The 27,129-nt window shown below is 31.6% G+C and overlaps 1 protein-coding gene across 10 annotated transcripts in view; it reads right to left on the bottom strand.

Moving 5' to 3' along the window:
- CNOT2 (CCR4-NOT transcription complex subunit 2) overlaps positions 1 to 27,129 on the bottom strand; it is a 101,664-nt gene that overhangs the window by 25,384 nt on the left and 49,151 nt on the right. For 7 of the 10 annotated variants that reach the window (XM_081309971.1, XM_081309969.1, XM_081309978.1 and 4 more), the window contains 2 exons: positions 17,437 to 17,559; positions 6,734 to 6,800 (listed from right to left, as the gene is read on the bottom strand). In XM_081309971.1, the coding sequence (XP_081166097.1) occupies positions 6,734 to 6,800; positions 17,437 to 17,559 (190 nt within the window). Of the gene's footprint in view, positions 1 to 6,733; positions 6,801 to 17,436; positions 17,560 to 25,006; positions 25,104 to 27,062; positions 27,121 to 27,129 lie in introns of those variants that run through there. The other 3 variants (XM_081309976.1, XM_081309975.1, XM_081309970.1) reach the window with 3 other exon arrangements.

Raw genomic sequence — 27,129 nt, 5'->3', positions numbered from 1 at the left:
GCCATGTGCTAAGCAAAGAATTAATTGAATTTCTTATTGGTCATTTTTCAGAAACCCTAAAGAATATGACCTAATGAATTATTTCTGTTGTAACAACTGATTAATAGTGTATCTTTTTATACTTATGGCAAGACCTGCCATCCTGAATTCAATCTTTTGCTAGAGATAAACAATATTAATAATAGAAGTTACAATAAAAACAACTCAATCATAGCCACCAAATCCCTGAAGATTCTTTCTTAAATGAACGCTCCTGAATCTTTTTTGGGGGGAGGGGGACGGAATCCCTGAAAAAAGAAAGTATAAAGTGTCCCCTTTTCCATTCTCAAAGTATCAAGCTTCCTACAGAAACTCAGTGTTACACTCACATTAAAAAAAGGCCACCAACCCCAAAATAGTGCTTTCTCTCAATGTCTTCTTAACTCCAACCTCTCCTGCACTTAGCTGATTAATCTTCTCCATAAAAGTATTTCAATTTTGTAATTTCCTTCATTAAATTAAACAGATTTAGTAATAAAATAGACTTCAGAGTACAAACAACCAAATTACAGATGATGAACTCAAACCAGGCATTAAGTTACTTGCCCAAGCAATAAGGTATAAAAAGAATGCTCAGTTTTTTGACTTGTATTTCAATGCCCTTTTACAATCAATATCACTTTCCACTTTTTATAGCACTTGCTAATTTTTCCATTACCCAGGAATTTCCATGTCTAGATCCCATCTCTACAAAATTATGATTTGGTTTGAGTCTGGATAATTCATGGGCAGTAAGATTTTTAAAAACTCCTCAAGTGTTTCTAAGTGCGGCCATGGTTGAAAACAATTATTCCATACAGTAAGTCCAATCAGTTAAAATTCTCTCAGAACCAAAATATTTTTTTCTTTAATCTTAACATTCTGCTATTTACATACTACAGATTTGATTTATAATCTTTCTCCTTTGCCTAATTCTCCTCTTCAATACTGTCCCTATACCTTTACCATTCATTATCATTTTCCCACCAAGATTACTTTCCCTTCTCTTGTTCTGCAGAGATACAAAGGCCTATTTAAAAATAAATACATAAGTGCTATTACTCAGGTGTTTTAGTTTGTTTAGTGTGTTTGAGTACATGTAGGAGGGACTGCTAACTCAGATTCAGGGATAGAGTGGGTCAGATCAGAAGAGGGTTCCTACAGGAGATTGTTGTTTAATTAAATAATAAAAAGGTTTAACCGTTCTACAGAATCTTTACCCATGAAACAGCAATCTTTCAAGTATATTCTGCACTTCTTAATCTAAATTTCCCTTATAAATTTAAACACATTTACAAAGTAATTCAAGTCTCAAACTATAGAAATTATGCTTGATCCTCAAAATATCTCAAGTTTGACCAGTTCTCAACACCTCTATCCCTAGTCCAAGTTACCCCTCTTTGCCCAGATTACTGTAGTACAGTAGCAGCCTGTTTCTTCCCCATCAAGCACACTTTCTGTACAGAAAAGAGATATTAAGAATGAAACTGCATATTAAAATCTTTGCCATTAAACTTCTTTACCAACTTCCAAATTCTTTACCAAACATTTATAAGACTTTCTATGATCTGAAACCTGTTAATTCATTGATTTTTCTCTCTTAATTCATTACACTGGCCCTCTCACTTTTCCTTTACACATTAAATTCAGTCTTACATTCCTTTTTGTTTTGGTACCAGGGACTGAACCCCAGAGTTCTTAATCACTGAGCCACATTCCCAGTACTTTTTCCTTTATATTTTTTACTTTGAGATAGGATATTGCTAAGTTGATTAGGGCCTTGCTAAGTTGATGAGGCTGGCTTTGAATTTGTAATCCTCCTACCTCAGACTCCTGAGTTGCTGAGATTACAGGTGTGCACCATGCCTGGCCATTTTTATATTCTTAGAATTATCATGTTTGCTGTTGCCTGTATCTGAAAGGTTCTCATCTAAATTGTTCCAAGGATACCTATCACCAACTTTCAGGTTTCCATTCAAATAGTACCTTCTCAGAGATGTATTTGAATGCAACAAATTACTTCTATCCACTTACCCCATAAACCTGACTTAGTTGTTATGGTATTTACTACCAGAGTAACACAATTGACTTAGTTGCCTGCATGTTTATCATCTGTCTCCATTAAAACATAAGCACTATGAAAACAGGAACTTTGTTATTTGCCATATTCTTGGTGAGTTCTTAGAATAATATCATACTCAGAGTAGTTATTCAATAATACATGATTAATGAATAAATCCTATCACACTATCTTCAGTAGAAGGTTCAGTAGGCTGTTGGCATCTGTGGATTTAACACTAGTAATTTCTACTATGTACAAATGGCCTTCTAGGATCATGATAGGAAGCAGTATATAGCTTACAGGTTTCAAAGAATTTGCTGTTCTCAACTCATATTCACAGAGTTACTTTAAAAGTAATGCAATTCTAGCTCTACTGCTTATTATCTATATAACTTTGGGCCGATTCCTTAACCTGTCAAGGAACTATGAAGATTTAATAAATTCACCTATATAAATTTATATAAAGCACTTAAATTTGCATTTGATACACATTAAATAACCAATAAATATTAGCTCTGTTTCTGTGGTTTTATTTTGGTAAAACAAACCTCTGGAAAGAAAGTCAACAAGTGTTCCTATGGTGAAGATAAAATGGTATCATGTAGTGGAATGACGGTTTTCAACAGAAAATAAATGTCTTATGTGGCAAAACGTTTTATACTATAGCCATGCTCTTGAATTTGGAAAGTAGCAAAGATCTTGAGATGAATCTCACAGAAAAGTGACGATTGTACTTCTTGGTTGAAATCAATTTAACAGCCTACTAGGTTTCCCTTGCCTTCATAAAGTGGACCATTCCAAAATCTATCCACTACTACGGATATTGTTCCCACTGCTAAAACAATTAGAGTCTCCTCAACGTCAATTTCAAACATGACCTCATGTGTAAATCCTTTCTTGATCATTGTCAAAGACAGATGATTACTCCTGCCTTTGAAATATCCAGAAAACTCCTAACTTCTTATTCCATTCTGTAGTGAAACCATCTATGTACCTATACTTTTAAGATTATATGTGGAAACCATGTATCGCTCATCATGCATTCAACAAATATTTACTGAGTGCCTGTCATGTACAAAGTACAAAGGACAGGAAGGCAACAAAGACATGCAAAAGTAAATGCAGTAACACCACAGTTGTATGTACATTGTACAGTGATGGTGTGAAAGAGTGGTCTCTTCTATACCCATCTACAGTATAATATGTATAATAGGACTCAGTAAGTATCTGTCAAACTCAATTCCTGCCTGTTTTGGAGTTTTCCTCTAACATTGTAGCTTACTGTGCTTTTCACCCCAAACTCTAAAATATTGTCCATACCTTGCATTACAACCTAGCCTCACAGGCTGTTATTAAATATTTTATATATACACGTCATACCTCCTTACTATAACATGTACTTGAAAGCAAGGCTTCCCAGAGCATTCAATACAAATTACTAAGTATTAAATGTCTGTTAAAGTGTCCTACAAAGTCCTAAAGCAACCAAAAATTGTCATTTATTTATTTTACATTGTTAGCAGCATCACTTTTGAGCCACTCCACTTGTGCTCTGGTTCTCCATAAAGCAAGGAGCCTTCACAAAGGAGTTCTTAAAAAAAAGAAAGGTCAAAAGGATGTCTGTTGGAAGCATGAAATTATGCCACCATTCCCAACCCAAGAGTCCAGATTCCAGAAGGAAAGATGTATTTCTTATCACAATTATTAAAGGTCTGGGTCCTTTTCAGGATTCAGATACAAATGCAGATAATGAATTCATCTAGATAGCTAGTTAACTCGGGTTACTATAAGACAATACACACATAAGGAAGCGTTCAATAAATGGTAGTTTCCTTTTTCTCTATTCCTACACTGTTCTAAATCCTATTCATAAATAAGAAAACATCAACTAAACCACTACAATTTCAATGTACTTAATTAACATTCAGGAGAAATGAATTCCTTGTCCCTATTCATTCTAATCTAGTAGACAGTTTGGAGAGCACAGGGGTCTATAAGGCAGAGCTCAAATCTTATGTATAAATTCAAAGAATACAAGTAGAGAACATTATGCAACTTAACACTATGTTTACTGGTTTCTACAATTATCACCTGGTACACAAACCCTTGGATGCTAAGCCACTTACACATTTGGATACAATCATACCCACTAGGATCTAAGATTGTACAAACCAGTATTTTCAGTGTACCTAATGTGTTACACAATTCTTCTACTCAAATCTGGCAAAATGTAGGCTTCAATAGTTGTATACCCATTCCAAAAGGAACTCACTTTCTTGTTTTAAATTTATTATAAGTCTTAGTTCTAGAGAAGGTGTTCTTTCTTTTCCACTTCTCCCATCTCTTAATTATTCTAATATCAAGAACAACAGATTACTAGCCAACCTCATATTTGAATGGCACAAATCCCTATTGAACTTTGCCAATATGAATAGAGTTAATGATGGAATTCAATGGCAGTTAAGAAAAAGAGCTTTAAGTTATACCAATCTCAATGTGCAAATACAATAAGTTGCCCTAAGAGTTACATTTCTAATCTATCCCACTTACATTCCAATCTCTCCATCCTTCAAATTTTACCATTCTGACTTAGTTAAAACTATTAAAACTCTGACCTCCAAGTCCAACATGGTAGCTTGTGTTCTCCTGTCTGACGATGTGGGTGTTCATATTACCTGCCAGTTATATGATCCATTTGGCTCTCTAGAGTCTCTAAACCTAAAAGAAACTGGCAACCCATGCTATCATTTTTTCACTAGTTACAGCTTCTAAAGGTGTAGCCTGGAAAATAACTGTATCCTGAATCAAAACAGTTCAGTTCCTATTAATCTAAGGTTCAATTTTTCAGTAGGTTAATACCTGAAATGTCAGTTTAAAAAAGTAAACTATGTATTCAAATTGCTTCACAGATATTATAAGAATATAGCCATTCAATATAATTACAGTCCAACAGAGAATACCTATCATATATGGTTTCTTTTAAAACACATTTTCTAAGAAAAATAAATTTGTTCACTAATTATTCTCTGTATATTATTAGCAAGAAACACAATGATAACTTAAATTTGAATGTCAATGTCCATCATACCAATGATATTACTGTATTTCAAACCAAATTTATCCTGTACCTTAGCCCAATTATAATTACACATTTATACATTAAAAAAAACTTAGATTTTTAAAAATCCAGACAGCTGATCACTGCCATTATAATCACCTCAGCTTCTCACTTATAAATTTTTCTCCATTCTATGTCTACTTTCTGCAATGATAAACCCTGGACTTTCAAAAGAAAAATTAGGTCTTTGCAGTTGCTCTAAATAAAAGATAGTTTTAAAATAGCTACATATTTCTAGTGTAAGCCTTACAAGAAGGGTAAAAGCACAGGCTAAAGACAACACATTACTTGCTAATAATATTTCCTCAACACCTAGGCTAAACATTTGTGGATAAATAAGCCACATGTTTTTTAGGTAATAAAAAGTTTTGTAAATGTTTTTGTTTAATTATAGGAAAACTGCTAAAATACATATAAAGAATAAATTTTATTTACTACTCCTGTACTAGAAAAATTGTATTTCAGAGCAAAAGAGGAAAGACACAAAAGATAGAAAAATAGATGGAAATAACCTTGCATACAAAATAAGTTTTATCCTTCTACTAAACTAAAATCAATGTGAAGGGCAAAGTGATATAATAAGCTATTCTGATACCAATCAAAATGTTGCTTCCCATTATACCAGAAGAGCTCCAAATTAAACAATTTTTATCTGAAGCGGGTTAAAGTAGTCACTAGATGTCTACTCCAGTTACTCAATTATTCTATGATCTTTGATGAGAATTTATAATACTTTTAACTCCCTCCCCATTTCATTAACAGAGATGGTATTAACAGAAATGAGAAATCAACAGATCTTTGATACTAGAGATGATAAAATCTTATTACTATGTAACATTCTAAAAAATTGATTTGCAAAAATATGAAGATATTTTATAATTTGGAGTTTTATAAAAATTTTGTGATAGTAATAGCTAGCATTTATTGAGCACTTACTATGCGCCAGGCACTATGCTAAGCGCTTTTAAAGTATTAAATACTTCTAAAAAGAAGAATCTTATATAATGAAAAAAATGTGAGTCAAAAAATCTAGATTCTATAACCAGAGGGATCTAAAGCAAAAGAAGAAATACTGCTAAACCAAAACAAACAAACAAAAAAAAAAATCATACACTGCTGCTAAGAAATAGGTTTACAATGACAGGCCGAAAAACACAAATGAAACAATCTTATCAAACCAACCAAACCAAAAAAAAGAAAAAAGAAAAATCTTTTAACTTCCTCTAATTGAAAAATAGAATATCTACTTTTGTTTACCCAAAATTCCAACAATACTTTACAAAGGAACATCTAGATACAAAAGATATCAAAATAAATTTCAATCTATGCTATACATAAGTAATAACCAATTTAGAATGAGGCCTGAAATAATGAGGTTTTACTATATAGTAAAATAAAGAAAATTCTGAAAATTAAGAATTTTTCCTGCTAAGCCTACAATAAACCCCAAAGGGCAGCATCCATTGTTTTTTATGTAGTAGTTATTTATTTTTCTCTTTAAATAAAGTATCCCAGAATAAATACAAAATTCTTACTTTGTTGCCCGTATAAACTTGCCCCAAACTGAGACAGCTGACCTGATGTAGATGGTGATGCCAGCATCTAGAAACAAATTAATTACATTAGAGCATAAAGAAAGAGCACAAAGCATTGCATTTATATTTTACAAATCTTGTATATCACACCATAAAAATCAGTCTAACGCACATTTCTCATTCTTCAAAACATAAATATGTAATCATGTTTCTTAAGAGATAATAACTAGATAAATCAAACAGCAACTGGAAATAATTTTTAATACAAATTTTCTAAAAATTATACTAACCTAAAAGAGCATTACTGCTTCCCTTAAAAAAAAAAAAAAAAGCTAACATATCTAACAAAAACACAAGGATAACATCTCAAAAAAAAAAATCAGTTTTATAAATTTATAAGTGAGATGACTTGATTCCTAGATAATATTAAACAAATTCTAAATAGAAAAGTTTTCTACGTTGTAAGAATACTCCCTGGTTTTTACATACAATTAAATTATGTGTATCAAATTGGGAGAAAAACTGAACAACTACACATGAAGTCATAAAAGTGGAGAGAAGATACAAGAGCAAAAAAACAAGTAAAAAGCATACAAAAACAAAGACATGGTATATGATTTATATAATTTATTGGTAAATGACATGACTTTCATGGTACTTATACAATGTATTTATTGCACCAATATCTTTTTTTCCTAGTAGAATATAAATGAAGGTATAGCATATGAAACATTCATCTTTACATTTCTTCACAGACACAGCAATGTAGTAATACTATATATAGATACTTAGGCTGAGTAAATAAAAATGTACATATGTAAGTGTGTTTATGTATTTCCTGTTTCATATTAGACAACCATCAAAACACTTTCATTAAATAAGGTATGGGCTATGCCATCAAAAGGTTTATAATCCAGTGGGGAAAAAGAATGAGTTACACAATTATATTCTAAGGCATGTGTGGCAATGCTATCAAGAAGTATAAAGAATCACTGGAGAAGGTAATTCTGCACAAGAGTGATATATCAGTAAAACTCTATAGGGGATAACATTTAATGAGGGTATAGATGAGGGGCCTACCAGGCCAAGGATATGCAGTGAGAATAAGGTCAGTGAGAAAACAATAAGAAATAGTGGTGGCTGGATAACAGGATAATTAGAAAAGGAGACAAGGCTCATGCAAATGGGGAATATAAGAATGGGAAAAATACAAGAAAATTGGGATCAGAGTGCAAACAGTCTTCATAAATGTTATACAAAGATGGTTACTAAGGATGACAATAAAGAGAAAAATAATATTAAGCAAGGAAATTACATGATCAAAGTGAACTTTGGGAAGATTAGAACAGAAACAGAAATGGAAACAGTGAGATATCAAACTAGAACAGCAGAGTAGGACTACAAACAAAATACTCAGACAGCAGAATTAATGGTACTTTTTACATCCTAAAAAGGTGGTGAGAGGAGACTCAAAAAAAAAAAAAAAAGAGAGAACTATCTACAGGGACTGCTGTGCTGTGGTTTCCAGGGAAGAAAAATTATGATGACATTGACCACAGTTAAGAAAACCCAAAGAAAACACATTTAAACAATGAAGTTTATAATATACAGTTCATGTTATTTTCATATCAAAATACTTAAGCTGTTTTAATTATTCTAGATTAGCTCACAAAACTTTTTATGCAATCGTAGTTGTAAACTGGTAATGCACATCAGACTTTCCAGGGGCAGGGCTGAATTACATACCATTCCAAAAACAGCACTATTTATAATACAGGAATTAATTTTCTATTAAAGTATCAAACCTTATAAATATTTCTTTTCAAATCCAGAGGCTGTACAACCTAGACAATTACACTATCATGCAAACTATATATTTTTAATAACCAAATAGATCAAAATGTGAGATCAAATTATTCTTAGGTGTTATAATTATTATCATAATATTAACTAGAAATATTAAGCATGTTAAAGACTCACTTCCAAATGCAAGAACAAGACTCAAAGGAGACACATAATATATAACACAGCTTTAGTTGGTAAAAGGAAAAAGATACATATAAAATGCTTAAAAATTATGCCTTTGTTATCATTATCAGCTATTAGGTTTCAAATACAATGGTGAAAATGTATGACTTATAATACATAAAGTGAACATTTTCAAATGAACAACTTAAAACATTACTGCTTTCAAAAGTTTATGCCTACTGAATACTTAAACTTTAAAGAACATTTAGTTTACTTTCTCATGAAGATTACAGATGCACAAATATGTTAAAAGTGTGCCAAGAGATCAGCCCTCTCGGCATGGAAGGACAGAGGTAAGGAGTAAGGCGCAACATGAAGGTAGAGTAGTTGTGGTTCAGTTACTTGAGATCAAGAGTAGTAGGGTGACCCATTTACTGTAGTGCATAATATTAAATATCATTTTCTTTATTCTACTACATGAAGGTTTATAAACAGTACATTCCAGGAATATGAAAGTAATTTAAAGAGTTTATAACCTTCAACACTTACACATAAAATAAGTGATGATTAGCTATACAGATGTTAAAATTAGTGCTTTATAATGTGTCAAAAATGCAAAATCATAAAATCTATTCCTAATAGTATATTATTTTTAGATGCTGAAAGTTTATTTCATGAAACAAATCAGTGCTAAAAATGGAGGAATCAAAGAATGTGAACAGAACAGGAATGCTATTGATGAAAGCAACAAAAATGCACAAGAAATGTACTCTGACAGAGCAATGATTACTGTTAACAGACATCAGAAAAATTATATTTATTTTTAAATGTTGAAATTTAATGATAAAAGGTGAATTTCTGACAAAAATACAAAACCTTAGGACAAGAGACATTACAATAGCTAATGCAGCATAAACAGAGAAAGCCCAGAGTTAGAGTTGGAGTTGGGGTTTGAATCCCGGTTCTGCCACTTAACCTATGAAACAGCTGAAGCTCAGTTTCCTTCCTATAAGATCTCATAGAGTTGAGTGTAGATTAAATGAGATAAGATACAGCACAATGTAAGTGCTCAATAATTGTAGCAGTAGCTGCTAATAATCTAATCTTCCTCTCAGTGCAAGACATTGTTTCTCAGACAGAGGGGCATCAGACTGGGAAATTTATTAAGTAACACTCTAAATTTATATAGCTTTTTGGCCAAGGAGCTAAACTAAGAAGTTTATCTTCACAAATTTCAGATAAAAGAAGATGCAGAACTTGTGTTTTTTTAAGAGAAGCTAAAGGTAAACAGAAGAGTAAATGTCACATAATCACTAGAATGATGAAACCAACAAGTTGTTATTGTGTTCTCAGTCTAAAACTATCATAATAATTATACATCTTCCATAACTCTCAAGAAATCTATAATACACACTGCAATGAAAATAATAAAAACCGATAAACAAAAAGAACTAATATAATGTGATTCTAATTACTTATTTTCCTTATCCAAAGAACTCCTTTATCTTTTAACATAGAAAATCAATAAAACAGAATTACATTTAAAAATTATTTGCATTATTAATAGATAGAACTCTGACATTCATGACCAAACAGTTTCAATTTTTTGTTTAAAAATTAATTGTAAAAACTTAGTAACAGGCAAATTTGGTTCCTACCAGATCTCCATAGCAACAAAGTATTAAGTCTTCTACCTCCCTTATTCTTCCTAACAGTGACCACTTCTCAAAAATTACTCCCTCTCTCTGACAAATTTACCTCCAACCATAAAACCTATTTTAAGAAACACTAAATAAATTTGGTCAAGAAATTATATCCTTTGGGTTCAAATCACAACAAAATTTTGTTAAATAAAAATTCCCTAACAAAAAATTTAAAAATGAAATAATTTTTCAAATAATCTTTTAAAAATTCATTGTATGATACAGTTAAATGTATGGTGATAACAAATCCCTATAATTATGTTGTCACTCCATAAAAAACATGATTTGATTTTTTTAACTACATCTTATTTACACACACACACAAACACACATACTCACACAAAGAAACGAAACAAGGGTATATGCATACAGAATCCTACATCTAGAAAGAATTCACACTGGTTATTTTTTTTTGGTACTGGGGACTGAACTCAGGGACACTCAACCACTGAGCCACATCCTCAGCTCAATTTTGTATTTTACTTAGAGACAAAGTCTCACTGAGTTATTTAGCGCCTTGCTTTTTGCTGAGGCTGGCTTTGAACTCATGAATCTCCTGTCTCAGCCTCCCAAGCCGCTGGGATTACAGGCATACGTCACTTACTACACACCTGGCTAGATTTCAAACATTTTAAAAACAGGATCATTTAAAAAATGAAATCTAGCACACAGGCATAGAAAGAAAGACTGAGAAGATAACACATCAAAAAGAAGAAAGGAACAAGAGAGGGTTAGAGGTAGGAAAAAAATACTAAGATACAGAACCTGACAGCTTATGAATTAGATATAATGAGTTTACTAGACAGTTCAAGAAATTTTCCTTAAAATACTTCTACGTTTACATATAAAGAATATTTGTAAAAATAGTGAAATCATCAATGTAATTAATTCCTTAGTATTAAACATTTAATACTGAAACTTTTTACTAAAAAAAATATGCTTATGAAAATCTTTTTATTATATTGCCTGAATTCCAGGCTAGAACCAAAGTACAGTTTTATGGAAAGACAAATAATTGGTTTAAATATTTACATTTTAAAGGCATTTAAAATGCATTGTTTTTAACAAAGTCTATTAATTACACTTCCAAAGTAGTAGCCTCAATGTTCTCTCAAAAATGCTGGCTTAGTCTTTCACTTCAAAAAAAATTTTTTGAAAAGAAATCCTCACTAGTATAGACTTAGTGTTATTATGTCAAATTTCCAAAAACAAACAAACAAAAAACCCTCAAAGATTTTGAATTTTGAATCATTACAGATTTCATGCATTTGAACTAGGGATATTTAACCAAAGTCTAGGCAAGTTATTTTGAAATCTGAAAATTTTCTAATCTGAAGCACTCTGGATAAAAGCACACTCAACTTGTATCATAGATAATGCTTACTGTTTAGATGATAAGAATGATGAGGATGATAACACACACAACGGAGCTTTTTTTTTTTGTGATTGCTTTGTAGATACACTGAAATTGTATCTGCACTAATTGCATATATTTTATCAGGGTTTTATCTTTAAAATAATGAGTCTAAAGAGTATGTGAATGTCAATGAGTTTAATGGGTTTTGGAAGTTCCCCTCAAATGATTTAATATTTAATTCCAATTTTTTTCGAGCATACTCTAAAAAAATGCTGGCTATTAATTACACTTAACTTTTATGAGATCATCATTGCCATATAAAAATCTGACATTTACAAATAATTCATACTTTCTTTTAAAAGTTTACAAGATGATTTTTGAAATTTTTTCATAATCCCATCTGCAAATGGTAACTGCTACTTTTCATTATCCATTCCCTTCTTCTCTTTAACACTGAGAGTCTCCTATTTCCTAAATATTATAGATTCTAAGTACATGGCAGTAATTGAAGTCTCTGTCACTGGTAAGCTTAAAATTTAGTAAACAGGACAATAAACATGTACTTTCAGGTAGTGATACTTGATGTATCTTATCTCTCCCTCTCTCTCTCTCTCTATCTCTCTCTCTCTCTCTCACACACACACACACACACACACACACACACACACACACACACACACAGTTTGAACCGAGGGCCTTGGGCCTTGGGCCTGCTAGGTAAGTGCTTACTGAGCTACACGCCTAGATCCTGCTCTGATTTTTTTTTTTTTTAACGCAAAAAGAAATTAGAGGATAGTGATTATAGTATATACAATGCCATCTATGAAAAGGGAAGTCAAGGGAAGGCTTCTTGGGTATGATAATTCTAGTAAAGGAGTTGGATGTAATGAAAGAAAAAGCCTCAGGAAATTCTGGGGGAAAATAAGTTGACAAGAAGATCGCCTATAGGTAAAGATTTAATCAGCCTAACTCCTATACACAAACACTAATCATGAGGATGATGATAATGAGTGACAAAAGGTATGCTTATACTAGATTTTAACAAACTATTCATTATAATTGGCATGAGAGAAACCTTTGTTGTTATAACTGTTATAGGTTAACAATGAAAGCTAGGTATGAATTCAAAATGATTTGGCAGAATTAGTACACAGTCTACTCCTTCTAGTTTTAAGAGTTTTTTAAAAGTAAGGAATATATGTCACATCTCATTTGTCTTTTCACCATTCATTAAAACAAAAGAGATTCCCACAAGTTTGTGCTTCTCAAATGGTTATGCTTAAGAATCATCGAAATGTGTAACATTATACAAAGATTCATAAACTAGAAAAAATGTGTAAGCAGTAAAACTGCAAATATATATATATATTTTTAAAATTCTACAAGTTGGTTGGATTTTATTTTTATAAAGATTCCAAAAAGACAATAACTATAACAAGGAAAATATGCTCATATACGCCTATGATTAACTTAATCTGGTTAAACTATTGTAACAACATCTGTATTGTGTATAACATCACTTTTATATTTCAAAATATCAAATAGAGCATTCTATATATATATATATAAAGTCACATAAATGTACAGGCACCTCATAAAAGGTCTTTGATAATAAGGAGGAGCTCTAAAAAAATTACTTACCAATTTAACTAGCACACAATATCAGAGAGAATACTTTCCTAAATGCCTCTACAGTCATACAGATGAAGCAGCAATAGTTAGCTTTTATGCAATATGAACAGGGTAAATCAGAAATTTTGATTTTTAAGTATTATACATTTTTAAGTGTATAGTTCAGTGACATTAAGATACTAATTTTAATCACTTCTGCAGACATCAGAATAAGATATTTATTGAATGAGTTCTACTTAAAGAAATATTAACTCAAACCACTGCTTCAGCCCATTCAAAAAATTCACACATAAAGTCTATTATTAACATCTCATTAAACTGGCTTCAAGATTCACTCAACCACTAAGCAGTTTTCCTTTATCACAAATTACAATTAAAAATACTTTTTACTTACAAAAAGAAAAAATAATAAAATTGTCCAATTTATTTGGTATGTTAAAATATTTTCTTTATAAGCTTTATAAAGAATGAAAATAATCATTATTTGCAGATACTTTACCTAGAAAATCAAACAGAATCAAATGAAATGTTATTAATAATCATATTAAGAGCAATATTAATTATTTCTTCATCTCAAAGTTTTACATATAATTACCCATTCAGTCCTTACAACTACCCATGAGTCACCTACTATTGTTCCAATTGTAGAAATGAGAAGACAGATAAAACAGAAATCGAGTAACTTGCACTACTAAACACAGCCAGTAAATCATGAAGCTGAGATAGAAACTTATATAGTAGGGACTTCCGAGTCCTACATTCCCAATAGCTTAAAAAAAAAAAAAAAAAACTAGTAAAAGAGTTTTGTAGGGTAGTTGATTATGAAATAAATTTTTTTTTACAGATTAGTAAAAGTCAATCTGAAAGATGCAATGAAAATGGCGACTATAAAAGCCTACTTTTTTTTTCCTTTGGTGGTGCTGTGGATTGAACCCAGAGCCTTGTGCACAAGAGGCAAGCACTCTACCAATTGAGCCCAAAAGCCTACTTTTTAAAAGCCAAAAAGAATAGGATTAAAAGGAGAGATCCTTCTAAGGAAGGTAAACATTGGCATTTATGTGTAGTAGTCAAAAACATTTTTATGGAAAAAAGGGATGTATAAGACTTTAACCTAATATGTTAAAATAGTCTTTAAAGCTGAAACTACAGCAATTGGAATAGTAGCTCTGACATGGAATCAGTATGATAAATAGACCAAGGGTTTAAAAAAGACCCAAGAACACATAAGACACTAATATATTAAAGGGAATATTTTAATTAGTCATAAGTGAAAGGTTCAGGAGTGGACAGATTACTACCTGTGAGCCAAATCAGTACATGGACAGTTTTTGTAGGATGTATAAACTAAGAATGGGTTTTACATTATAAATGATTATATAATACCTTTGATTTTGTCCCTTAATTCACAAAGCTTAGTTTCTATGTGGTACTGTAAGTAATAAAGTTTTCTGTCCCATGATATAAAGCATAAATAGTGCTGAGACAACTGGATAACTTCACTAGGGAAAAAATGTTTGGAACCTTACAATACAGTCCTTAAACCAAAATATTTTTCTTAAACCAAAATATATTTCTAATGCACATAAGCCGTAGGTGAAGAATTTTTTTAAATTACTAGAAAAAGCTATTAGTAAAGGTCTTTCTAAATATTTTGAAAACAGAAACAGTTTTAGAAAATCCTATGATTCCATAAAGAAACAGAAATATTTGAGGAGACACGTTTAATCTGATTTTATCCATGTATCTGTTAAAACAAAAATTTAATTTAAAAGAAGAAAATGAGCAAAAAAGATTGAGGGATCACGCTGAAATCAAATGAAAAATATCTGAATATTATAAATACCATAAACTAAATTAAAGGTGAAAAATACAGAAAAATATTTTTGTATCAAATGACAAGAGGTTATTAACCCTAATATGTGGAAAGTAATAACAAGACTCATTATCAACAGCGAAATAGGAAATGATAGATAACCCACCCAAAGAAATATAAATGGCCAATAACTATAAGAAAAAGACAACCATGTGTTTATGTGTGTTTGTGCGTAAAATTAGTGACATTAATCTACATTAAAACAATAAACTTATTTTCTCTATTAGCAAAAAAAAAAAAGGTAATAGTTGTATTAAAGGAATGAACAGTGGTAATGAGAGTAAAAATTAGTACAAAATTTCTGGTGGAAAATGTATGTTCTAGAAATTTTAAAAACTATAAAATTTTTAATGAAGATATTTGAAGTATAAAATCAAAATTCTAGAAATTATTCCTGGTAAGAATGAGTAATTTTAATTTTATTCTTCTCCTCATCTGTACTTTTACAAATTTGTAGTTTCCCTGTCTTTAACAATAAGAAAAAAAGTAACAGTATCAGCAGCAATTTATGAGGTAGCTACTATGTTGTTATTACCACTTTATAGATGAAGAAACTAATGCTCGAAGAAATTCTTGTTAACAGGCAATCAGGAACCAAACACGTGTGTATTGCTTTAGAATCCAAGTTGTTAATTGGTATGTCATAGTACCTTATTAATAAGGCTAAAAATCAAGTTTCATAGAGTAAACCAGGATGAGTAACTTCTGTGAAAATCAACTAGATTGAAATGATAACCAAAATATTTGAGTATAAATGTGAGTGCATGTACTAATTCTGATTTTAGAACTCACACAAATGCAATGTTTCTGCTTTCTAGAAGACAGGCATTTCTTTGAAATTTACCTTCTACACATGCTCTATTTTAGATTTCTGTTTGAAAGCTTCATATCTTCCTAATTTAAAATAAATGCTTTTTTAATCTGTAGAATTTTACTACCATTTTTCTATCAAACTTAAATCTCACTAAACCATCACAATAATACACAAGTCATAGCTTTACAGTTTCTGCAATCCTATCAAATATACATCCCCAATTTTAATCTACAAAGTCAACATTTAAACATAGACATATGTGTAAATAATAATTCAAATATAATTTACATCAAATAATAAATAACTAGAGTAAGAAAACAGCAAGCAGAATATTAGATGACATTCTTCCATAAGCTATTAAAGTACATACTAATTATTAACCAAGCCAAACACATAATTTGAAAAGAGTCCTAATAAATCAATTGATCAGTTTCCAAAATGACAATTTAAAAAAACAGAATTAAAAAAAAAAAACCAACAACAACAAAAAACTAAAATCCTATCTGAAACCTAGGTCAAGCTAATTTGTGAAATTCTAAAATGAGAAATAGTTATTTACTAGTAATAGATTTTAAAGAAAATGAGCATCACTGTTATATACCTTAGAACATTATAAGTGCTTTAAACTAGTAAAAATCTCATTAGGTTAATAGAGGAGACTGTTATATAGAAAGAAAATTAGGAACATCAAATATGTAAAGTTTTGAAAGAGGAAAAGGATTGGATAGGTAAAAAATATAAGATGACTGCAACTAGTATGACATAGGTATAAATTATAACTTAAAATGACCTAATATAATTCAAAAATTTATTTTTAAAAATTTTACCCATTTGCTAATTATGATTTAACTGTATTCTAAACCCCATAATGGGATTATATCTCTATCTCATCTACTATATCCTGAATGCAGTGTGTCAAACATTTTTATTCCCAAGGATGAAGAGAGAAAAAAATACTCTCTATTTAAGGTATAAGCCTAAAGCCAGAAAATTGTTCATTTTATGCTTGCCATTTTATCTTCAAATCTATGCAAATCTGTTCTCCATGTGTCCATTAGTTTTAATATAAAAGTTACTTCCCATGTTAAACAAAAAAAACAGATGATCTAAAAGTCATACATACAATGTTTACACTAAGTCTTTGAGTACTTCCTACCACACTACTATCATGTCCCAAGGTAAGAACCATAGGGCAATATGTTTCCGGGTTAGAATCAAAGTTACTTATCTTTGTATCTCCAGAGCCTAGCACTGTGCCTAACACTCAACCACACAGAACCCCGTAGTTTACATGTTCCTTTGCAGGAACCCAGAAACAGACAATGGTGAGTAAATACATGCAAACAATGAACTTACATCTTTTTCTGACCGATGTGGGAACATAGAAGACTGGCTGTAGTACATGTTTTCGTCATGGTAGTCACTGTCGACCCCCTCTACAAACTTCTTTCTTGAAGCACCAAACATGCTGTTTGTCACCTAAACAAAAATATTACTTTTATCAAGAATAGTATTTTGAAAAGTGTCCACAGCTTTACCTTCCAAATTAAGAGAATACTATTGAGATTCTGAAGTAGAACAACTAAGGGCTAAATGGGCTCATGATAAAATCCGATTATACCAACACAGCATTAGACAATTAGTTTTAGGTCCCCAATGTAAAAGATGAATCTTAAAGCCTGTCACATGCAAGAGTTCTGCTTACTTTTAAGGAATTTAATATCACTCTTGAAAAATAACCTCAAATATAATTTCCCATAGATTCTTTTTAAAAGTTTAAATCCCATCACTCACAATCTTCACATGCATCTTTTAACATTAGTGTCTTGTTCCTATCTACTTCTAAAATTATGTCTTCCAGAGCATATTATCTTTCCTTACAATCAAAATTTGAGATAGCATTTTTTGAATCAGCATGTAGTGATACACTAGAATTTTATCTTGAGTCACAAGTACCCACCCATAAGCAGGCAATTTTTCCTTCATCATACTGGTATAAATTTTTATCTTTTTTACTGTTTATTCTTGTTTTTTAAAATCATTACCATATCCAACACTAGCAACTTTGAGTCCACACCAAAATTACTAAAATCCGTGCTAATTTTTATTTATTTGGTTATTTTTAAGGTGACCTCTATAAAGTTTCCAAAACTATCAACCAACTTAAGTAAATTATTTTCAGGTCAATATGTCTTCTCCCTGATAGTACTTTGAAGTTCAGAGTAAGCTGAAATGCTAGTGATGAAAAAAAATTGTAAAGACTTGAATAAAACGTGACTACATCTTTTCAAAAGTACAAATTTGAAGGGAATCTCACCTCAAATTTGGTATGACTTAAACACTCATTATAGATAAGAGTATCTTCTTCAATTGCAAATAAGACACAAGCAAAAATTCCTTTGTCTTATTTCAAAATGAAACACTCTAGTCACTATTATTTACCAGTAGACATGGTGAACTGACATGCTACAGACTGAAGACCAAATTTTATGTGCAACTTTGGTGAAAGCATCCATGCTATCAAATAATTTCTTTGTATTTCAAGACCTCTATTAAATTTGTAGGAATCCTTCCTAATGGTGTCTCAGAAAAAGCTACTGGGGTACAGATGAATAGCAGCCTAAGGACAATTTAACCATTACTTTGCTATACGGGGACTGTTAATCTTTTTAGGTGTGAAATACAGATATTTTTTAAGAATCTATTAATTCATTAGAACATAGGTACTTAATATTTGGGCAGAGGACTCTGGTGACTCTCATGATATATAATTCTGAAGATCATTCTAAACTAGAATCCCACATGGCTATTAAACCTCCTAAGTACTGGGGGGTCGGGAGGTGGCGCAAAAAGGGCTCTTTGTGAGTTTAATTCAAAAAAGAAACAGTAGCAAAAACAAAAAATAATGCTATAGTTTACAAATTAACACTCAACATACATGAAATTTTAAGAGTTTGTTTTGCAAACACCAAGAATACATTTGATTCTCTTTATAGGACCTTTACTACTGAGCTCTAATTCTAAGAAAGAACACACATGGGAAAAGGGCATAAAATATACATAATACAATAAAATTGTAGGTGAATACTAGAGCATATCTCATCAAATTTTACACACATAAATTAGTTCAAATGGATACAAAGTATATTCTTCTTTTGCATAACTTTATTATTAAAAACAATTATAGACTCTTAGAACGCCAAAATTGAAAGTAACTATATAGAATGAAAAACTTTATGCTTAAAATTGTGTAAGATGCAATGTCTCAAAGGAAAATTCAGAAATGTTCCTCTTTCAGTAATATTGGACTTTTTAAGCACTGTGGGGAGGCAGGAGAGAAGGACAAAAAGCAGGAGAGGAAGAAAGGAGGGAACAAGAGAGGGAAAATGCAGAAACTCATTTCTGTTTTGTGTGCTTCAATACAGAATTTACGTATCAGTGAGAATGACGATTATTTTTATATTTCTTCAGCAAAATGAGAGATAAGAATAGAATGCTTCCCAAATGTGAGGTTCAGACCAGGGATGGGTTCTGGGATAAGACAAAGATTTCTGATCTATGGCAAAATTAGAAGAAAAAAAAAAAAGTGACAAGTTTTCATAAAGTTATAATTTAATTTTAAAGAGCTGTCCTTTACATAGAATGATTTTTTTGGAAAAGAGTAGGAAGATATTTTACAATAGCCAGGGATGGTGGAACTGGAAAGAAAACAAGCAGAGAACTAAAGGAACTACAAGGAAAATACCTGAAGGATATTCAGTTCAGAAGGTAATAGCAAGACCCTTAGTATATGACTCAAACAGCATGAATTTAGTAATGGTGAATGGTAGGAAATTAAGTCAGAGGTACAGGTTAAGAAGCAGATCGTTTAGTTCCTTGCAGGTCTGGGGAACTTTGGATTTTACTGAGTGAGACGAGAAATAAGAAGAGATATCTGGAGGCTGGTTTTTTAAAACTGACATAATTGGGAGTATGTTTTTAAAAAATGACTCTATTTACACCATGAGGAATGGACTAAGGAGGGAAAAGACTATAAGCAGGAAAATGGGCTAGGAGGATGAAGATGACTTATATTATAGAGGCAGCAGTAGAAGTGGTAAGAAGTGGCTAGGTAAAGGATATACTTTAGAAGAAGAGCCAATTTAAATGATCAAATGTGGCAAATAAAAAGGTATGGCATTCACATTTTTCTCTCAAAAAAAAGAATAAAGTTTGGTACCTAGAACTCAAATTCTACTGATTTCAAAGGGAGTATGTCAATACTACATTGAATTACTGGCTATACATTAAAGTTGATGTGTTAAATGGAGATTTTAGAACTGGTTAAAATTAAGCCAATACACTTGAGTAAAAGGTGACTACACCCACAATCCCTGTGGCTTGGGAGGCTGAGGAAGGAGGATTGAGAGCTCAAAGTCAGTCTCAGCAAAATCGAGGCTGCTAAGGAGTTCAGTGAGATCCTATCTCTAAATTAAAAAATAAATAAATAAATACACACACACACACACACACACACACACACACACACACACACACAGCAGGGCTGGGGAATGTGCCTCAGTAGCCGTGTGCCCCTGAGTTCAATCCCCAGTACACGCCCCCCACCCCACAAAAAAAACTAGTTAAAATTAAATAATTTATTATATTTTCTAATAATTAAATACTTTATACTTCATACTTTCTCTTCAACTAGATATAAAACATTTTAGAATTGTTTCTATGCACAATTTGTCAATTTCGAACAAATGACTTATCAAGGGATTATACCTACCTTGTTAACTGACAACCTTCTCTTAACTCTCACACCATATTATAAGGACAAGAAGCAGCACAAATCAAGATTGTACCAAGAAAGAATGGTAAATGTATATACCAAAAGCAATCTCTCCTAAACCTTTTTTGAACACAGATTTAAAACCTTTAATCAAGACATTTTATCTTCCAAACCCTGATTCTATAAGAACTAAGCAGCATATTCTAAAGCATACAGAAAGATAGCTTATACTAATCCTCTCTACCAGCCTGACTCCACAAAAAGAGCTGGCCTCTGAAAGTGGCGGAGAGAGAATTATGCGGGAGAGCAAAATGAAAGCACTAAATTGGCTAAATTTTCCCAGTATGCTCCCCCCTCGTTATTTAGTTTGGACTAGTTATGAATTCCTAAATTATGGTATTCTTAACATTTAAAAATAGTATATCAAAGCCAAATGCAGTAAACTAGAATACTAACAGGGAAAAAAAACTGCCAAGCACCAAACTTTAGATAATCTAATCAACAATTTCAGAAAAGACAGGTAAAGAGTGGACACTGATATAAGAAAAGAAAAAAATGAGAAGAAAAGCCTGGAGCTTTTTAAATTGTTAGGGATATAAAACTAGGACACTTTATAAATGTAACTTGAAAATATATACATGAATATATAAAGACAAACTCAGACTACATCCAAAAAGGGCAGTATTTTAAAATAAATATTCTTCAGCAAGGCCTCTGGAGAGAAACTTTCTCTGAAGTCTTACTTGTTATCTGAAACACTATCAAATGTTGGGTTAATCATGAAATCCTATTCCCTGGAAATCCATCCCGTGGCAGAAGAGTTCTTTCTTAATGGCAAATTTAGGGTGTTTTCTAACTCCCCAGTCTAAACTCAAGGTTTTAGCAACATACTTTAAAGTGCTGCTAAGCTTTCTTACTTAGAAAGTCTAATTTAGTAAACTGTCAGAAACACTTAAGACTAATTTGCAGAGTGACTTTGTTCTGTTTATCCACCAAGTAGAATTCTTTTTTCATAGATTTCACATTTGTCTGTTTTTGTCATTCTTCCTATCTTCATTTTAGTTTTAGTTCTGGACTAGTATTTTTTAAACTCTTGACTAATGTCCTTTCATATTTCAATAAACACTGTGAGTTTACTACATAGATTTTGTGAAAATTTGTGTTAATAAGGACAAAGACTAAATAACAGGTCTTGTCTGGAACAAGTACAAGCTAGGCAGGAGACAAACCTATAAACAACCAATTATAATGAAAAAATTTCTATCAGTGCTTTGAAAACTCAAATTAAGGGAACATTTAACTCTGAGGAAAACAGAAAGGTTGTATTATAAAAAGAAGTAAGGTTGGGACAAACCCTTGGTTGATTTAAAAAAAAAAAAGTGTGAAGTGGGAGGAGGGAGCAAACTTTGGTAAAAGAGAAAACATATGCAAGGACTCAGAAGTGATAGAAAGTCCACGAAACAACAAAACTTTGAATAAGGCCAACACAAAGGCATGTAGAAGAAAAGTATTAAGATACAGAAAAGTATTAAGATACGGAAAAGTAGGCAGAATCTCAATGCTAAGTTAAGAGAGCAGACAAGGAAGTCAGTTACAAAAATCTAGATGACAAACCGACTTCTATTAACCCTTTATTGCAACCTTTATAATCTTCAACAATTAACCCAAGTTGATAAAATTCTAAATATTCAATTAAATTATCTGTATCTTTCTCTATTTGTCATTTACTTGCCATGCCAACAGTCCACAAATAGGTCTTCTGTGTGTGTGTGTGTGTGTGTGTGTGTGTGTGTGTGTTGGTACCAGGAATTAAACCCAGGGCTGTTCAACCACTGAGTCACACCCCAAGCCCTTTCTATTTTTTATTTTGATACAGGGGTAAATAGGTCTTTATCAATCTATTCTTTATTCCTCTTACATCTACTCTCACATCATCTAAAGTGTTGTTTTGTTTTGTTTTTAAGTAAAATTTTCTTATCTTCATGGATCTTCTGATCAAAATTGCCCAAGAGCTTTCCCAAATCAACAAACTTTATACTCACTCTGATCATCTCTCTTCACAGGTCCCTGAAACCACTAATCTTTTGGAACACGCTTAGTTACTGAAACACAAGTTCTTTTACCTCAGAGCTTTTGCATCCAGTGATGCTTCTACTTCAAATGCTCTCTCATTCTTTTTGAAACTTGTACACTAAGTCAGAACTCCTGTTTTACATAGTCATTGAAAATACTTTATCACAACTGTAATTATACAATAATAAAAATTACTTTATTGGCCATATGCCAGGCAATATTCCAAGTGCTTTAAATTTATTCATGTAATTATCCTAATGCTATGAGGTAAGAAGATCTATTATATCTGTTTTGTAGCAGAGAAAACTAAGGACCAGATAAGTTAGGTAACTTGCCCAACATTTTATGTATCTGATAATATATACATAAATTAATTAACATTTGTTTTGTGGTGAATGATGGTAAGTAGGGTATGCCACAATCAAGTATTTGTATGTTTGTCAATAAGACAAATAATAAAGAGAATGGTCTGATTGATTCACTACAGACATGTAAGACAAAAAGCCAGTCTCTATAAAACTATCTATTTTAGAGAAATTTTATAATAAAATTATGTTTAAAAGAAAGTGTACTATTCCATCAACTAAAAAGTAATTATTGGACTGAGTGAGGTTTAGCTTGGTGGTAGAGCACATACTTAGCATGTGTGAAGCCCTGGGTTTGAGTGCTGGCATCTCCAAAAAAAAAAAAAAAAAAAAGGTCAGGAAGCCTGCAGGTAAGTGGAAATAAAAATTACATATATCCTGTTTTCACATTCTAAAAGAACTAAACACTTTTAAGTACTTTCTAAATATAGTGAGCATAATTTAATTCTCCACTGGAATTAGGATGATTATAAGCAAATTCTAAATTTTGTTACAAAGCTATTAATGTGAATACTTTATCATTAAATGTTAGATACATCTAGAAACTAGATACATCTGGAAAAGAGAACATATCCCTAATAATAACTTTTTCTTGTGGATTCTCTCTCTAATGTAGGAAGGGGTTTTATTGCTAAAAGGAGTCACATCATAAAACCAATTTTCTTACAACAGTGAAAATATCTTTCCACTTCTTCAGAGGCACCAAATTTTCCCTTCAAGCTACAAGAGTTTGCACTCACTTTGCATTATAAAGGATAGAGTGCCAACTGAAAGTTATACGTGGCCTGAGAAGAAGGGGAAAATGTTCTGTTTTCCAAATAGAAATATTTTAGTAACTTATTTTGATTGCTACTATAGAATTTAACTTTTTACTGTCCCTCCCAATTCTATATTCAGTATCAATACTTTCTTATTATACCTGCACAAGTTTTCTCTTGTCTACAAAGTAAGCAGAAACTAATTAAAAATCACAGCAATGTAATAATATTTACCTAACTTTCCCAAGAGGTAATAACATTAACATTTCAAACTACTCATGAGGAGCCATAATATCTAACTAGTATTTTCATCATTGCCCAAATTGTATCGAACTAGAATATGCCTATATCAAATCTTATATTCAACCTGAAAATTGTAGGAATTTTTAACACTTTGTAGTAGAATTCTGAGCTGCCTATTCTGATTCACGGTATTTAAATAATTCTTTCTTAAAAAAACTTTAAAAAAGAAAGGAAGGACAGAAGGACAGAAGGAAGCAAATGGATTTAAGAAAAAGAGAAAAAGGCAACAAATAGCACTGAAAAAAAAACCTAGCTTCTTAGAGAACAAAGATCTTAAACACATGGAAATTTTTAGAAAAAGAACAAATGATTTCTCTCTTTTCACATAAGAAGGATATTACTCAAAAGTCTTCCTGGTTCCAGAATATTGTGGAGTCTGATATTTCTAATATGATAAATATATAATGAATATTTCATGACTGCTTAGAATGGACCAAGAAAAGTATTAAGATGCTAAGAGAAATTTTAAATATAGAAATTTTTAATTCACCAAATCAAATAACATAAAAACAAATAAAAGTAATGCATACCAAAGTTAGAGAAAATGCAGAATGCCCAATAAATAAGCAATAAAAGCCATCTTGAATAATAACAGAAAGCAGTTAACGGGTAGACATACAGGAAACATGACTTTGGAAAAACACAATCATTACTTTGGAGAGTAGGTAAGTATCCTGGTAGAGTCCTCTCCAAGGGTTACAGAAATATTTTATACATTTCTGGAAGGCTCATCCAAGAAAACACGGTGGCCTGTGTCAAAGAGATAGGAGAGGGCGAGGGAGACAGAAAGATAAGAGACATCACTCTTCCTAATACAAAAACTGCAATCTGATGTCTGAAACTGTTTGCTCAAATGATACTCCTTAAAACTATGTACATCATATCCCTTAATATGCACCCCCAAAATCCACAAATCCTCTGAGCAGTGTTACCAAAATTCCATAAGTGCTCCCTATCAATCTGATTTTGATCTGGAAGGTTTGTTAACACATGCTTCAACTTGAAAATACAGATTTTGTGGTTTCTCCATACCAGTAAGCCTTATTCAGAATGAAATTTGAATCACCAACATATAAGCTTTAAAAGGTAAGTGCACCATTTTAACAAAGTTATAAACACCAAAAAGTGCTAATCCACAGGGGGGGAAAAAATACACGATCATATACCAACTAAATAATCAACTATAACTAGTATTTATAATAAAACAGAAATAAGAGTTGAAAACTAATACTAGAGACTAAAATTAATGTAGTATTTTCTTCTTATATATATTTGAATGCAAAATTATAAAACCCAAGTGGAAGGACATGTAACAGTAGACAAATCTGTAAGTTTAAAATATAAACAAATCCTCTAAGCATAAAGGAAATATTCTAATGATGTACATTTTTTAAATCAATCTTTAAAAGGAGGATTAGTCTTTTAAAAAAAAAGGAGGGAAGAGAGATTTAGAATATAGATTTAAAAAATGGATCTACAGCCCACTTTGCTGAGGGTTATATATTTCTACAAGGCTGTCAGTAAAATTTAAAATGCCACAATTTGAAGAGTTAGAAACACGGAACTATTGAGAATTCTATCTTTTGAGGTCCTGTTTCTAAACTCAAAATGCTAGATACTTGGTGGTGTTCCAATCTCATACACTCTGAAGAAATCTTAGTAATCACAGGCCATATTAACAATCTGTTTTACTTGTGTTCAATTCCAAATGTCTTCTTATATGAACAAAATCTACAAAGCATGAATATAAATTACATGGACTATGAATATAAATTACATGGACTAGATCTGGGAGAGCTAAAAAACTCAATTTTAAAAGCTTTCTGAGAAGCAAGAGCCTCAAATATAGTAACAATAAGTAAGGTAGTGAAGACCCAGTCTATATTACTATAAAATTATTTTTAAAAATCATGACTTCAGGGAAAAAAATCTGGAATGCTAGTATTTTTGTACAGGCAGAAATCAATAAATGCCAGAGTGTTGGCACCCTCCCCCCTTTTCTCTCTGTCTCTCTCACATACACAGAGGATTTGGTAAATGTATTCTCTCATTCAACGGGTATTCACTGTACTGTCTGTACCAGATACTGTGTCTTCACTGCATCTATACTAAGTTTTGTTAACTTCAAGCCTAGAGATTGGTAGACATGCCCCAGTTATCTTGTCAAAACTTTAAAAAAAAAAAAAAAAGATGTCTGAAATATCTATTCCTGTAGAGATTTTAAAACACAGTCACCTAATTCCTCTGGAAAAAACACAGCATGTTTAAAGCTAGTAGAAGGAAAATAAAATGCCACCTTCCAGGACCTCATTTCATAAGACAGAATTGTAATCTATGGATTTATGCTTTTCCTAGTTAATTTTCTTAGCTTCTTTTCTGGAACATGAGTTTTCTGGTTCTGTTATACTCTTTTTGTTTGTTTTTTTGTTTTTTAAATCTAACAACCTTTTTCTGTATTATAGTATTAATGGTGTACTCAGTGTAAGTTTTTTTTCCTATTGCATATTAACAAAAATTAAAACTATTTCTTGCAGCACTAGATTTTTATATAATAATTTATGAGACAGTTTTATGAAGAAAATTTTTTTTAAATACATTATTATTTCTAAACTAACAAGATTGGCTCACTGGTAAAATGGCCCGATATCTACCCTCAAATATTGACAACAGTAGCATTGTTTCCCCCAGCTTTTCCCGCCACATACTTACCTGTGCAACTTCTTTCAACATTTGCTACTCTGGGGATTGGAAAGCTCAGAGCTGGAGGCTGAAGTGA

The sequence above is a fragment of the Spermophilus citellus genome, assembly GCF_964194105.1.
Source record: "Spermophilus citellus genome assembly, chromosome: 10".
In the NCBI taxonomy this organism is placed as follows: domain Eukaryota; kingdom Metazoa; phylum Chordata; class Mammalia; order Rodentia; family Sciuridae; genus Spermophilus; species Spermophilus citellus.
The sequence above is the reverse complement of the archived record's forward strand: the minus strand, read 5'-3'. Positions and strand labels throughout refer to the sequence as shown.